This window comes from Nuphar pumila, chromosome 12 (genome assembly GCF_984573655.1).
Source record: "Nuphar pumila chromosome 12, dmNupPumi1.hap1.1, whole genome shotgun sequence".
Lineage (NCBI taxonomy): Eukaryota > Viridiplantae > Streptophyta > Magnoliopsida > Nymphaeales > Nymphaeaceae > Nuphar > Nuphar pumila.
In genome coordinates this window covers 51,551,155-51,568,008 of record NC_143260.1, presented here as the reverse complement: position 1 = coordinate 51,568,008, position 16,854 = coordinate 51,551,155, and the positions used below count along the sequence as shown (strand labels likewise).

At 43.0% G+C, this 16,854-nt stretch overlaps 1 protein-coding gene across 3 annotated transcripts in view; it reads left to right on the top strand.

Annotated features, from left to right (window-relative positions):
• The window catches only part of LOC149820895 (Tetratricopeptide repeat (TPR)-like superfamily protein), a 166,983-nt gene that overhangs the window by 46,461 nt on the left and 103,668 nt on the right, over positions 1-16,854 (top strand). For all 3 annotated transcript variants that reach the window (XR_016426348.1, XM_089981702.1, XM_089981703.1), the window contains exon 12: positions 7,465-7,541. Coding sequence is in view for 2 of the 3 variants with exons in the window: in XM_089981702.1 (XP_089837828.1) it covers positions 7,465-7,541 (77 nt within the window). In the remaining variant the exon portion in view is untranslated. The remainder of the gene's footprint in view (positions 1-7,464; positions 7,542-16,854) is intronic.

Below are 16,854 nucleotides of genomic sequence, written 5' to 3'. Positions count from 1 at the left end.
CGAAGCCAAGTTGGCAAACCCTGTCTTCCTGTAAAGGTGCAAGATAGATGTTAAGTATGTAGTTCTGAGAAACTCATTTCCCGTAGAGTCTATACTAAATCAGTTGCCAACATCACCCTTCCATACTGAGTAGTGGGAGACAAACTCACAGAAATGGAAAAATTCCAGGTCTGGCTGGAGAATCTTAAGTGTTGATGATGTTACTTGGTCAGCCCCACAATTGAGAAAGTTGCAGTTATTAACAAAAGAACATTTAACTCCACCTTCCCCATAACACGACTTGTTTGAAAGTTAACATGGTTGTGAAGTTTAAGGCATTCGTAAAGGGGGTTGCAGAATATTAAGTGCAGAGATATACAAATGAAGCTGTGGTAAGGTGGGCCGCTGCTATGACAGGTAAGATGTGAGTGTTGACGGTTGCAGGGAGGTACATATGGGTGTATGGAGTGGTGAGGGCTTTTGTGCTCCTAAATAGATCCATGAAATAAAGGTGCTGGAACAAGAGAACTCTCCAGAATCTGAGAAAGATTTTTTTTTGTAAAAACCTACTTTTCTACAAGAATGGGGAAAAAGACAAAGAAATAAGATTATATTAATTTGTTCTTTGCTAAAATATGGATGAATTAATCAACACTACGTGCATCAATACTATGAGCAACTTTACAAAAAAAAATATATCCACGTCAGGGTCACCCATTTCATTGGATTTAATCCTACAAAATTTTCCTCTTAACTCTAGCCATTAGCCATGAGTAAAAGAAGACAAAACATGAATGTATAATAATACATGAATTAAATAACACTACATGCATCAATACGATGAGCAACCTTACCAGCGCCAATATACTCATGTCAGGATCACCCATTTCATTGGATTTGATCCTTTGGCCATATCTGTGTAGCTTGTACTGACGATTGCAAGAATGTAAGTGTAGATTTTAATTTCTTCAATAGTTCCTTGAGCGATCCACCAGCTGTCTTTCGAACAGTTTTACAAGCTTGAACGTCCCCTGTCCTGGAATCATAAAATACAACAGGGACTGCAAAATTCCAGGTAAAGCTTCGACCTGCTCTGAACTCACAGTCGCATTGTGAACTCCAGGGGAGTCTGGTCCATCAGAGAAACTTACACCAACTGACCTTGTCTTCTTAACAAAGGAAATTATTAAAATAAATAAATGTGGTCACCCCTTTTCATATGCAAGACCATATACCTTGATAAATAAGTGCTAGGTACTAGTGAAACGAGATGAGGGGAGATGATACCATGCTGAATTAAAAACGTAAGACTGAAAAATATATCTATATGATGCCACAGTGAATACAAATATGCAGACGTTAACGTTGGAAGAACTAAATAGATGCACAGAGATGACACAATACTAATCAAGAGTTCATTGAATGAAGAAAACGCAAGGTAAATGCATACATAGAACAAATAGGGGCTGTGAGTGATGTGGGATGCTAACCCAGCGTGAATCTAAAGAGAAAATGTATAAAACAGGAAGACAGGGGAACAAAGAGAAAAGAATTTTGTGAATGCACACAACAGGTATCTCAGCCTGCCCTCATACACCCACCTGTCTTGCTCTTTTTTTTTAGAGATTGACTTCAACATTCAATCTCAACAAATTAGGTTCCCCTTTGCCAACACTGGCCGTAACTGACCATCACCAGATCGATGCAGGGTATTAATATGAGTTTGTTAATAAAAAAAATAAAAACCGTAAAATAAAAGGAAATGTTGAACCATGTACGATGAAGTTGAAAACCAGAACAAAACTGTAGAATAACAGCAAAGTCTACTAAACAAAAGGGAGATTAAAACCACACATGATGGAGTAAAGCATATGATAAAATATGCCATGCGTTGTAGCCTTAGTGATGCCAATCAAAGGGATTGATATGATTGCAACATGTATCATCGACACTGCTAAAGGCAGGGTGATGATTCAAATACGCGTTCAGGATCAGGGACAAACAAGAAGGAAGGAGAATAAAAAAAAAATGTAAAGCAAGATGGGAAATAAAATGTGGGAATAGAATTGTTCCTTTGCTATTGCATGAGAGACATGTTGATGTTACTATAAGCAACCCAACACCTCTGTCCATGGTGCGTTAATGGGGGCAAAATCAAGAAATCAAAAGTAAAACAGATAAGAAAAGGGGAAAGTAAAATCAATGTGGAGATAAAATCGTAACTTTAAACATAGAAGAATCGGCGATGCCATTGCGTGGCATCGTCGACCATTGGAATATATATATATATATATATATATATATATATATATATATATATATATATATATATATATATATAAGTATTAAACCATAAACATGCGTTAAAACCGATAAAAATCAAAGAAATTTATGGATACACGATGAAAGGGAGGAGGGAAGATGACGACTTACTTCGGTTTATAGAAAATTCTGATGGAGGAAATCAACCCGATTTCTCTGACTGTTGTTAAAAACTCCCCTGATCGATGAGAAAGTCTAGGAGGGAAAGAAAGAAGTAGAAGAAATGTCGAGATGGCGGGGTGAAGAGCGGTGCTCGATCCCTTCCCTTGTTCCTCTTTTTATACAGGGAGAAGAAGCTTCAGGAAGGTGAAAACCGTTGGTGATCGACAGAGAGAGAGGAAGAAGGAAGGCAGATGGGCGGAAGAGGAAGGAAGGCGGATGGCCCTCGCGCGCGCGCGCGCGCGCGAGAGAGAGAGAGAGAGAGAGAGAGAGAGAGAGAGAGAGAGAGAGAGAGAGAGAGAGAGAGAGAGAGAGAGAGAGAGAGAGGAGAACACGTACGACTTGTCTGCATTGTTATAACATTCGACGAGATCGATGAGCGGGGTAAAGATCGTCTCAGCTTTGAAGATCTCTAAGTACCACAAGCAGGGTTGCGTGGTATTCTTGGCCAATGTATCCGCTCAGGATAGCCAGGTGACACCCTTGGAGCAGCTAGACGTCGTTCGTTAATTTTCGGATGTCTTTTCTAAGGATTTGTCGGGTTTGCCGCCGCATCGAGAAATTGAGTTCTCGATTGAGTTAGTGCCTGGCACGACACTAGTCTCTCGAGCTCCGTATCGCATGGCATCTGCTGAGCTCGTAGAGCTGAAAAAGCTGTTGCAGAAGCTTCTTAACAAAGGTTTTATCAGGCCGAGTGTATCCCTCTGGGGTGCACCTGTCCTCTTTGTTAAAAAGAAGGATGGATCGATGCGGTTGTGTATTGACTACCGTATGTTAAATCAAGTGACAGTAAAAAACAAGTACCCTCTGCCTAGGATCGACGATTTCTTTGATCAGTTGAGAAAGGCAAAGGTATTCTCGAAAATCGACCTTCGTTCGGGTTACCATCAGTTGAGAATCAAGACAGAGGATATTTCGAAGACAACATTCAGGTCCAGATACGGGCATTATGAGTTCTCGGTGATGTCTTTTGGATTCACCAATACCCCTGCAACGTTTATGGACCTGATAAATCGGGTCTTTAGCTTATTGCTGGATTCTTTTGTTATCGTGTTCATTGATGATATTCTCATTTACTCGGACAGTGTGGAAGAGCACCGAGAGCATCTACGGATTGTACTACAGACACTGAGGGAACATCAACTTTATGTTAAGTTCTCAAAGTGTGAGTTTTGGATTGACCGGGTGATGTTTCTCGGCCATGTGATATCCGAGAGGGGCGTACAGGTGGATCCCTCCAAGCTGGAGGCCGTTTTGGCATGGGAACAACCGAAGACGGTTACTGACATCGGGAGTTTCTTGGGATTAGCGGGCTACTACCGTCGATTCATTCAGGACTTTTTTCGCATAGTAGCCCCGATGACTCAACTGTTGCAGAAAGGAAGTTTGTGTGGTCCCCTCGATGTAAAGATAACTTTCAAGAGCTAAAGAAAAGGTTGACCACGACACCAGTTTTGACATTGCCTTCCGGGACGGGTGGTTTTCTAGTATACAGTGATGCATCGGGGACTGGACTGAGTTGTGTTCTTATGTAGCACAGAAAGGTCATAGCGTACGCTTCCCTACAGCCTCGCCCCCTGCCCAAAAGCGCAAAAAAGGACAGGGGGGAGGAACCCCCTGTCGACAATGCAGATGGCAGGGGGACAGAGCCCCCCCTACTGACAAAAGGAATGGCAAGGGGATAGAGCTCCTCTGCCAGCAAAACGCAAGAGGCAGGGGGCCGAACCCCCTGCCGGGAAGCAACAGAGGGCAGGGGGAGCTTCTCCCCCTACCAGAAAGCGATAAGAGAGCAGGGGGGCTCGCCCTCTGCCGGGAAACAATCACAAAGGTAGGGGGACCCCGCCCCCTATCGAGAAACAAGGAAAGAGTGACAGGGGGCGGAACCCCCTGCCGAGAAGAGTTCGACAGGGGGCTCAGCCCTCTGTCGACCAACAACAAAAGGAAGGCAGGGGGGTTTAACCCCCTGCCAACAAGAGGTGACGACGGGGGGCTCGGCCCCCCCGTCGATCAACCCTACCCAAAGGTAAAGGAGAGGGGAGAAGAGGTTTTACCTCAGGAGACCACGACGATTGGGGGGGGGGGATGGGAATCCACGAACCACCCAAAAGATCGGGGGAGTGTCGACTGAGGTCACCAGACCGAGGGGTTGAAAGCTTCGACGATGGGGGCTCCGACGCAGCTGATCGCCAGACAAGGGGTCGCCACTGATGTCGCTGCTCGAAGGTCGGCGACGACAGTCACCGATCGACAAAAAGCAAGGTCGCTGAACTCGAAGGCTGCCGGAGACGGGAGGCAGAGAGGGATGCTTGCTTCGTTGGTGGTAGAAGGGGGCAATGGTGCTCGGCGGTTGAGTCGCAGGCGTCCTGCGACACAGGAGACAGCAAGGGGGAGGCGAACAGGTGGCTGAGGTTGCCGGCTGTCGAAGGCCACTAAGAGGATAACTGGGTCGCCGAAACTCAGAGGGGAGGCGGCTGGACGGAATCGCTCGCCGGCGTCTCCGATCGCCGACGGCAGCGGAGTTGAGGAGAGAGAAGGGGCGAGGGGTTCTGCCCCTCGCCCGAGACGCCTGTGACTTATTAAAGTCACAGGCTTCTCGAACGATGGAGAAGCCGGGTCCAAGTTCGGGCTCGGGTCCAGCTCGGATTCGGGTCCGACACGACGGACCGACTCTGACACGTGTCCGACGCGTGCAGGGCACGAGTCTGACACGTGTCCGACACAGTTTTTTTTTTTCACGGGGGATACAGGCCGCCCCTGGCGGGGGGTTATAGTGGGGCAGCGCCCCCCCCCCCCCAAAGATTTTTTTTTAAATTCCACGGCCCATTGCATAGGGCAATTTTTTTTTTTAAGAAAATCCCAAAAAAAATGGACAAAAATGAGCCTGGGTGCGGTCAATGCACCCAGGGTCGGGTTGACCGCACCCGGTGCCGCACCCGCGTAGCGTCGCGTAGCGTCGCGTCCACGCGGGTGCGGCACCCTGGTAGCGTCGCGTCGACGCGGGTGCGGCACCCTGCTAGCCGAATCCCTGTGACAGAGATTCTAAAGCAAGATTGGTATAGGGAGAGAGGTCCTCATTCTTCTTCTGGTCAACCTGTTGGCTGATCTTGGAGATGTCCTGGACTCTCTCTCTCTCTCACACACACAGATACACTTACCCACAAAATCTTCATTTTCTGTCCATCCTCACCTGCTGGTCTCATGGGAGTTCTCTTTTCTTGCAACTGTTGGTTCTACCTAGCTGCCTTTTTTGGTCATTTACGTGGCCAGAAAGTTACCACCATCACTGTGTAACTGGCCTACCAGCTGCATGGGTGTGTGCATCTGTGTGTGCGCACACGCATGCAGGTGTGCAACCACCTGGTTTCTGTTAATGGTGTAAATCTTTCCCTGATCATTAGAATCCATGGAGGCTATAGCATCTATGCATATGTGTTTATGTGTGGGTTGGTTCCAGGGTTACGGGAAACACCATAGGGCATGGGGAAGCATGCTTCTCCGAACTGCGTTTCGGAAGTGCGAAACGTGGTGCTTTCAAAACGTGCTGGAAAGTGTCAAAATTTTTTTTGGGAAGCACACTTCCCAATTTAAGGGAAGCACACTTTTCATTTACTGGAAGCTCGCTTCCCCTTCTTTTTTCATTTTTTTTGTATTTTTGTTTTTATTTTTCTCTTTTTTCGCTTCCCCCTCGCTTCCTTGGTCGCTTCCGGTTTGCTTCTTAGGTCGCTTCCGGTTTGCTTCTTAGGTCGCTTCCTAGGTCACTTACGAGACAATTCCTAGTTCGCTTCTAAGTCATTCCGCGCTTTCCCCTTCCTAAAATTTTGAAAGTGCCTCGCTTTCCGCTCCCGCTTTTCGAATCGCTTCCCACTCTCGCTTCCCCGACTGACAACTCCTTCATCAGCATGCATATCCCATGTCGACTTGATATGTCTATCATGTATAGATTCATCTTTTTTCCTCAATGACTGGTGGTAGATGATGTGTCATAGACATGTCATTAGCATGCATATCCCATATTGACACGATATGACACTCAGACACACAAGGGCACTTTATGGGCATAGTCAAACCAGCGTCAAACACAGTCAACATTGTATCTTTAACTCTATCTATTTATTTTTAATATCTTGATCACCTATTTGTATTCACTTGCATTTTCTTTTATTTTCTCATCAATGACATTACATTTCAATCTCAACTTAGTTTTATTATTTGATATTTTTAATTATAGTGATATAGAATTGCTATTCAAGAGTTTTGTACTTGAGATGATATTCATGTCTAGAAGGCGTAGGCTTGCTGAGAGAACTGCATAGTAAAGAGGAACAAAGTACTGGTGGTCGGAGCATGGGGAACTCAGGCTGCTGGTAATAGAGGAGAGGCTCAGAACCAATTCCCTGGCTCATACTAGATTATATGGCTGAGAAAGTTTGCTCAGTTCCACGGAAGTAATTTGTCCAATAGTAACAAATGGTGCCTCCACAGGTTGGCATCCGATCCAACCTAGTAGTAAACTATCCACCAAAAGGAACCAAAATATTTCTTGGTGAATCGTGCAAAGACTTATATGCATGAATACATACATACATATATATATGTATGGATGCATGCATGTATGTATGTGTTTGTACAGCTGTGTCCCCATGTCCTAGTTTTTGAGAACTGCTGTCATACCAAGTGTATCTGCATCTTCTTCCATTCCTGCATCCATATGCATGTGACATAGGTGTTAGATGACTGCTGACTTGACCTTATTATCCATCTGCCAATGGAGTGTTTCCACTTGTTACAAAATGTGTAAAATGTAAATGAATACTTTGGTAAAAGTGGTGAATTCCTATGTGCCCATATTTGTGTTGCCATTGAGGGGTTAATTTTTTTTAAAATCTTCATCCGGCCACTTTGCTTTTGATTGTTATGATTACTTTTTATGCATTGGCATAATTCATCTTTGTCAGTTTAGCACAACTGTTGTTGATCATTGCTGTGTATTTGTTTATCTTGTAGTTGTATTGGCGTACGAGGCATCTTGGATTTTTTTACGTAGCTATCATGGTTTTGGAGTTTGGCTTGGCTATTCGAAGGTTTGTAAATTTACCATTACTTCTTTTCTTTCTTGCGCAAAACATGGGTTGCCTCCCCCTTCCCCCTCCGGTACATTTGAATGTGTATGTAAGATCTATCTTCACTAATATCAGACTCTAAATACTGTAGTCTGTTCTATGAAACTTCATTTTTAGTTATTTGCAGGGCCTTCTTTGTTGTTTATCTTTGAAATTTACATTACTATAGATGACAATCATTTTCTTTCATCTTATGTTCCTTGTTTAATTTTATTTATTACTATTCCTTTCTTCCTTTCAATACAATTGTGTTTCTTATTAATTTTTTGCATATTTTCCCTTATATCAAAGATATTTCCCATTTTCCGTATTTATTTGTGGTTAACATATTCCACAAAAATTGCAACTATTTCATTTCCAAATCATTTATTGCAGATGTGTTATTGATGCTTGACTTTCTCCTACTATATTCTGTTTATTGTACTTTCCTACCAAGCCAGTTACACAATAGTTCCAATTAAAATATGAAAATTGGGCAGCCGGCAGACAAAGCTGAATTTGAAACCTATGTGACACAGAGACCTCACTTAGCATCTGTATCCCAACACGGCATGGGACACACCGTGACACTTAATGGACACTGTCAAACTGGCAAGGGCCACAGTCAATACTGTGTCTGGACTTGATCTGTATCTTTTTATGTTCTCAAATGTTTGTTTGGTGTTTACTAGTGTGATTTTTCATTTTAAAATTTATTAATTATATTAGATATCAATTTTCACCTTGTATTTGCTATTAATTTTTATGCTCATAATGACCTAGAATTATTGTTCAAGAATTTGTGTTTAAGATGGTATTCTTGCTTTATTTCTTTAAGATATTTGAATATGTATATTTATATACACAGTCATGCTACCATGTGCTAGTTCTGCACAAGTCTCATGTGCCAGGTGTGTCTAGGTCATATACATATCCATGTCCATGTCCATGTCTGTGGCATTTTCTAAAGCTAAAACTGTCCTAGTTGCCATGTGGGTATGTCCATCCCAAAAGGTATGCTCATGTCTTTTTCAAATTGCATTGAAGCTGGATATTTGTGGTGGTTGAGCCATCTTTCAGTCAATATCAAACCATGGTTTTTTCACTGTTTGGTGGTTGGAAACTGGTGGAATATATTTAGCCATCTATGCTAAAGCTATATGTGCTTGCACAAGTACATAAGTGGCTTGTTAAATTCCATGTCATTTTAAAAACTTAATAAGTTATCTATGAGTTTATCCGCTAGCAAATTAAAAAAAAGGACATGCATTAATTGTTATCACTATGGGCATCCTAGTGCATTTATACTAATAAATTACATTGCCAGTTATAATTTATAAATACAGTTGTCTTTTTAATATGTTTTACATATCACGTAAGTACCTATGGTGGTGATAACTAATGAGTAGATCACCATGTCATTTAAAAGTATAAATGAGTTTTTTTTCTCCAAAAGGTGTTTTTTTAAGGAAAATCTCAAAAGATTTAAAATTGAAAAAATATGAAGAATAATACTTGATGGACCAGCTAAAGCGACGATTTAGGATTGTCATAGCTGGAGGGGGAGTTTCACATGAGGATAGGTCGCGTATTAAGTTTCATGAACTTGCAAAGTACAAGGGTACTCGTAATTCAAAGGATCTTGAGAATTTTATTTACTTGATGGACGAGTACCTTGATGCTGCAAGAGTCGAAGAAGATGTAGACAAATTGCGCATCGTGACGATGTACCTTGCGAATGCTGTGGTGGAGACGCCACCTAGGCGATGTTGGGCGTGCTCTCATTGTGATTAACTTGCGGGATGATTTAAAGCAGGAATTGCGTGACTACTTCCTACCCAAGAATGAAGAGAGAGTGACCCGTAATAAGTTATTGGCACTGAAGCACATTGGGTCAGTTCGCGATTACGTTAAGGCATTCACCTCGTTGATGTTAGAAATCGAGGATATGGGTGATTCATACCGTTTATTCCACTTCATGCATGGATTACACAGATGGGTCGTTACGAAGTTGAAATTGATAGGCGCAACATGACATTTCAAGGCAAACCATTAATAAATGACTGTAACCACAATAACAACAATTAAAGGGATAACAGAAGGAATGATCATGGGGGATAATGCTTGCAGTGAGAATTGACAGAGTGATGACTAGCAGAATCATGATCAACAGGATGGACAAAGAAACAACTGTAAAGGGTGAAATTATCGTCATCATGACTATTGTCACTGTCACGGTGACCACTGGGTGGATGAATGTCCTAACAGGAATCATGGTCTGGGTAATCCAGATAACCGCGAGCCTAGAGTTGCGAATGCCGTTCAAGCTGAATAAGGGTGTGCCATAGTAGAAGCGTCGACTGTAGGAGTTGTGCAGATGATGAATGCGGTGAAGGTGACACTTGTTGAACCACCCATAAGCATAGAGCTAATGTATTTGGAAGTCCTGAATGGGAGACTCACCAAGGCCTTGGTAGATATGGGTCAGTTACAACTTCGTTTCTCTCGAAGTAGCAGCGCGATTGGGATTACGCTGGAAAAAGAAAGTCGGATAAAGACAGTCAACTTGAAAACTAAATCTATCTATGGTGTTGTCCGTGATGCACCGATACTACCATGAGCTGGTTTGAAAGTTCCACATTTTCTATAAAACTAATGGATGATTTTAGGGTCATTCTTGGAATAGAATTCCTGTGAAGTAGAAAGGCAATTCCAAGGCCTCATTTGAACTCTATCAGTTTTGAGGATGAGAAGAAGCCTTGCATGATCACCGCCCTACCTGCGAAGAAGCCTTGTGAGCATTTGGTGTCTACGCTCCAACTGAAGAAAGGTCTGAAGCGAGGTGGCAAGACCTTTCTTGTGGCAATTCGTGAAGTAGAAATGGGGAGTGTTGTTGATGTCCCAGTGGCTTTAGCGTCGGTATTGAAGGAGTTTGGTGATGTGATGCATGCTGAAATGCCGAAGAAGCTACGTTTACGACATAAGGTAGATCATCAGTTTGAGTTGGTGTCAGGTGCACGACCACCCGCGATAGCACCATACTGCATGGTGACTGCTGAGCTACAAGAACTATGGAAACAACTCAATGGCATGCTTAAAGCCGAGATTATTCGGCCATCTAAAGCACCCTTTGGAGCGCTCGTGTTGTTTCAAGCAAACCGCGATGGGTCGAAGCGTTTATGTGTTGACTACCAAGCATTAAACAATTTGATAATAAAAAATAAGTATCTCTTTCCTTTGATCACAGACTTGTTTGATGAACTTGGAAAGACCCGGATCTTCTCAAAATTGGACTTGAAATCAGGTTATTGGTAGGTAAGAATTGCTGAAAGAGACGAAGCCAAGACCACAAATGTGACACACTATGAGGCAATCGACTTCCTCGTAATGCTATTCGACTTGACGAACGCACATGCGACTTTCTCCACTTTGATGTACAAGATATTTTACCCGTTTCTTGACAAGTTCATCGTGGTTTACCTAGATGACATAGTTGTATACATCAACTCGATGGAGGAGCATGTTCAATACCTTCATATTGTGTTTCAGACTCTAAAAGATAACAAGTTGTACGCCAAGCGGGTGATGTGTCTATTTGGCCAGAAAGAAATGCATTTCCTTAGCCATGTCGTGGGAGGAGGCGTGTTGAAAATGGATTTGAAATGAGACGAGTGCAAAATTACAATGCCAACTAAAGGCTACACAAGTGCACAAATATACTATGGCCTCTAATGGACCGATGACAATCTCATAAAAGAGAGACACAAAAGCACGAATTCCACAAGGGCACTGTAACGCCCCAAAATTTCAAACTTTCAAACCTTTCAGGAAAAAAAACAGACAAGAGACTAAAAAGGAATCTCTTCATCTCAGAGATGATTTACGAAAACAGTGGAAGACTATACTTTTGTTAATTTCAGAAAGGCAAGCTGACAACTTTGGGCGCGTTAGCTAAAAGAACCAAAACGCACAACCCGTGCTACTTACAAACACTTGGAAAAACCACTTTCATTTATGAAGTTCTCCAAATAGTACAAAATTTGGATATCCCAAGAAAAATCCGTTACAAAACCCCAAACAACAAGACGCGAGCTAAGAGCAGGAAGAAGAACGTCTTGGAGCCATCTTGCCATCGCGCCATCGCCTGTGGTGTACCTAATCATCACCTGTACCCATAGAATGAGTTAGTTTCGCGAAAAACTAGTAGGTGCACAAGAGAGACTGCAGAAAACTGAATTATTACATTTAATTCAGCAGGTTACACAGTTTAAAGCAATTATGCAGTCAAACAGGTAAACAATGCAAGGTAAAATAGTGCAAGCGCATAAGTAGTGCAAACGAATAAGTAGTGCAAGCGAGTCAGTAGTGCAAGCGAATCAGTAGTGCGAGCGAATCAGTAGTGCAAGCGAATCAGTAGTGCAAGCGAATCAGTAGTGCAAGCGAGTCTCACGACCCAACGGCCATTGTGAACAGACCTTATGTTTCGATAATTACTAGCCTGCGGGTACGCGCAGGCAAAACGTAGAAACAACCGAGACTAGTTCGGGCGTCTGTTATTGTATGTATTTTCAATAACCCGAATAGCTAGTTGAGTTCGCTCCAAAGGGACGGCTTTAGCCGAGAGAGGATTCCCCAAAGGAGGCAGTTCCACGGATGCATCCAACTTCTGCAGAAGTGTTGAGCTAACTATTGTAGCCCCTTTCCCCTAACTCCAATGACTGGGGAGGCCGGATCGTTGCCCGTAAGGTGGTTGTTAACAACCTGTCCATTGGAGTTTGTACCGCTCTGTCCTCTCCCTTGACAGACACATAGAAGCAAATAGGTACGTTAGGGGTTGCTTAACTAACGACCCATTCTATGCTGTGGTCTTTAAACCACTCGAGCATCTTGCCTGTGAAGGCGAATGTGAGGCAATTTATATGATTACAACATTGTGCATTTAACACTATTCGAGGTCGCACGACCGTTTCATTCCATCATCGCAGTACTAGACGTGTCGTGCATGACTACAAGTACTCTAGGATAAAGGGGGTATAGCTCCTCAATAGAAGCCTCAACATGAGTGTCTCACAAAGATGTAAAGTTTATCAACTTTACTTTATCCTTTGAAACAACAGTACCTTGTGCCAACATTATGCATGCGATTTTCTAGAACCTCATCCGCTATCGGGGTATCTACATGCCTCGCATGACCCGATACCGACCTCGATAGACGGGATACAAGTTTTCTCAACATAACCCCACTCGTCTGCAGGACTGCATGGTCAAGGAGTCAGGATCCTTGCAAGGTATCCCTCTCCTTAGACGAGGATGTAACGCTAGCTCCCAACTCAACTCTCGTCGCAAGAGAGAAAGTGGTAAATGCCCCTTTGCATCCTCCACGAGGATGCCCTTAAGGCAAACGCAAAGGGCAAGAACCTCCACGTCATCTGCAATAGCAAGGCAATACCAACACATATGCAAAAGCAAGAGCCTAGGCACAGGGTGCGACGACAAGGTAATCGCGGTAAGCAGAAGTGCGACTCTAAACCTCGACGCGATGCGTGACGGCAAGTAAAGACTGACATAAGGTAAAGGGCAAGGATCGCGAAACTGCGTCCATGAGTTAAGTGCATACTCGTATAAATATATATATATATATTTATTTAATGGTCGTTTTTAGTTTAATTGAACTTAATTCAATTATCCAAGTCTTCCGTGCAATCTTCCCCTACCTCGGAGAGTTACGAGCTTGCTGGCGTCTGCGGATGTACACGACTGACGGCTCGGGTCGCGGAGCGCGAGTGGGATCCGTTGTAGCTGCAAATATGCGACAATCTTAGCACGCTAATAGCAAAACAGAAGGTCGGAGTCATTGTCACTGACCTAACGCAAAGGAAGCAGAAGCAGGGGCAGCAGGCCCCCGTTGACCTGCTTTCGACAAAGTACGAGGAAGCAGGGGGTTGTACCCCTGCCCTCAAAGAGCGAGGACAGGCAGGGCTGCGCCCCTGCCTGACGAAGAAAAAGAGAGGCAGGGGGCTTCACCCCTGCCTGACGAACATGCACAGAGGTAGGGGCTCGGCCCCTGCCTAATAAAATGCGAACAGGCAGGGGCGAAGCCCCTGCCTGATGCCAAGGAAAAACGAGGCGAGGGGGCTTGCCCCTTCTCGTCGAAAAATAACGGAGGCAGGGGCGATGCCTTCGCCCAAAGAGTGAAGAGGCACAGGGAGGGGACTCGGCCCCTCCCCTCCCCTGCCGTAATAAGAAGCAGGGAGGGGACTCAGCCCCTCCCCTACTTACAAGGGTGCAGGGAGGAGCTGGGCCCCGCCCCTGCAACATGAGGGTATCGGGAGGGCTCAACCCCTCCCTTACCAACCACAGCACAGGGAGGGCTCCGCTCCTCCCTCGCTAAAAAGAATCGCAGGGAGGGGGGCTTTGCCCCTCCCCTGTGATTCAATGGGGCAGAGAGGCGGCCTGCCCCCCCCCCCCCCCCCACCCACCCCTACGCAACGAAGAAACGAGGGGGGAAAGAGAGAGAGACAGACGAGCGAGGGAGAAGAAGGGGAGGAAGAGCGTACCTGGTGGTCGGCGGCGGCGTTAGAGAAAGTCGCTGGTGGCGATGGGCTGACGCTGGTCTTCGGCGAATCGAGGGTGACGAGAGGCGGTGGGTGTCGGGGAGAGAGATGAGAGAGTCGAGGTGGAAGGGCGGTGAGGAGGGTTTTGTAACCCTCCTCCCGCCTGCCTCGCTGTCTTAAAAGACAGCGAAAGGCGGTGGTCTGGATCCGGCCCGAATCAAAACATTTTTTTTTCTGTTACAGGCACAATGGCATAAAATCCACAAGGGCACAAAATTCACGAGAGCACAATAATAAAGGGAGGCATTATCTATAGAGCCTCACATGTAATAAAGGGAGGCAGTCCAACAGTCGTTGGACTGTCTCCCCCAATAGTCCATTGATGTTACAAATAAAAAACAAAAAATAAATAAAACTAAAAGGACTTTACAGTCCCTGTTGGACTGTACTAAATTATATATTGTTAAATGACCAAAATACCTTTAATATATGTATATTGTATAAATATACGTATATCAGTTAGGTATAAATATATGAAGACTATTTTAACACTCCTCAAACTTACGGTTAAATCACAGAAAGTTTGCTAAGAAAATACACACTATTTTAACACTCCCCCTCAAATCCTGGTAGAGGAAGAGCTTTGGTGAAGAAGTCCTCAATCTGAAACTCGGGCTGAACATATTGTAAAGTAATCGTCCACTTCAAGTATTCTTCTCGAACATAGTGACAATCCATCTTAATATGTTTCGTTTGCTCATAAAATGTGTGATTGCTGACTATATATATGACACTTTTGTTATCATAACATAATTTTGAATGTTCTGAAACATCAACACCCATATCTGAAAGTAATGATCTCATCCACACGACCTCGATTGTTGTTATTGTAGCCATCACCCTATACTCAGCTTTCGTGGAAGATAAAAACACTTTCTGTTATTTTTTGCATCTCCAAGAAATGAGGAAATCACCTACAAACACAAAAACCTTTAGTTGAATGACGATTATTGGGATCTCCTCCCCAGTCAGAATCAGTATAAGCAACAAGATTTAAAGATGATGAAGAGAATAAAAATAACCCTTTAGATATAGTTTTCTTGATGTATCAAACTATTCTTAATACGACACTCATGTGAACTGATGTGGGCACATGTTGAAACTGACTTACAGTATGTACTGCATGTGCAATGTCTAGCCTTGTAATAGATAGGTACATTAATGATGTCATAAGTTGCCTATAAGGAGTTGGATCATCTAATCACACTCTGTCTTCAGCTCTCATTTTAGCATTTATCACTTCAGGAGTATTGGCATATTTTGTGTTTGTGATTCCCGAACGTGCAACAATACAACAACAACAACAACAACAACAACTACGCCTTCATCCCAAAACAATTGGGGTCAGCGATATGAACCAAAGAAGAAAATCATTCTGGGTCTTCGACATGAATCCTTCTCCTCCAATCATTTCTATCCAATGCCATGTCCTCGTTGAGGTTCAAAGCACTCCAGTAGCACTTTTCCATTTCATCCACCCAACCTTTATCCTATGATTTACATCTCCATCAATTTCTCCATACTTTTGAATGATGGATCCCAAATATTTGAAATAATCATTCACCGGTATATCTTGCTCACCAAGCTTCACTACACTCCCATCACTACTTCGTTGCTTACTAAACCGACATTCCATATATTCAGTCTTACTCTTACTCAACTTAAAACCTCTAGCTTCCAATGTCTGTCTCCATAATTCTAACTTAGCATTAACCCCAGCTCTAGACTCATCAATCAAAACAATATCATCAGCAAACAACATACACCACGGTACATTGTTTGCTGATGATATTGTTTTGAGACAAAATCAACTGCAAAATTTGTTTTGAGACAAAATGTATCCTCTTGGCGAGTATGCAACTTTAATTCCTAAACAATATCTTAAAAAACCAAGGTCAGTCGTATCAAAAGATTTTTTAAGCATAATTTTAATTTTTTCAATTTCTTTCTGATCATTTCCAATGATGATCATATCATCAACATACAAAAGCAGAATGATAAGTGAGGTACCTGTAGATCTTACAAAAAGAGTAGTGTTAGTATAATAGGATTTAAATCCAAGATTCAACACAGTTCCACTAAACCGATCATACCATGCTTTAGGAGCTTGTTTAAGCCCATATAAAGCTTTTTAAAGATGAAGAACCATTCAATTTTCAATAGTAAGACCAAGGGGAGGATCTATGCATACTTCATTTAAAATTTCATTTAAGAAAGTATTCTTATCGTTTAACTGATATATAGGCCTTTTTCTAATGGATGCTACTGCAACTAGAGCCCTAACTGTGGTCATGCGATTTATTGGGGCAAATGTTTCATCATAATCTATTCCATATTCCTGTGAGTATCCTTTTGCAACTAATCTTGCTTTATCTTTCTAGGGACTCGTCGCTCATTGTTTTGATTTTAAATACCCATCTATAACCTATTGTCTTCTTTCCCTTGGGAAGAGGTTGGACTGCCCAAGTATGGGCCTTGCATTATGCATCTAATTCTATTTTCATAGCTCTACTCATTCTTTTATGTTTTTAGCTTCTTTATAGTTGGATGATTCATGATAAGAATGAATTGCTAGAACGCAAGCCCTATAGTTTGGAGAAAAGAATTCATAGGAGACAGACCTATTTGGAGGCCTATGTATCCGTTCAGATCTTCTAACACTAGATTCTTTAACATTTATT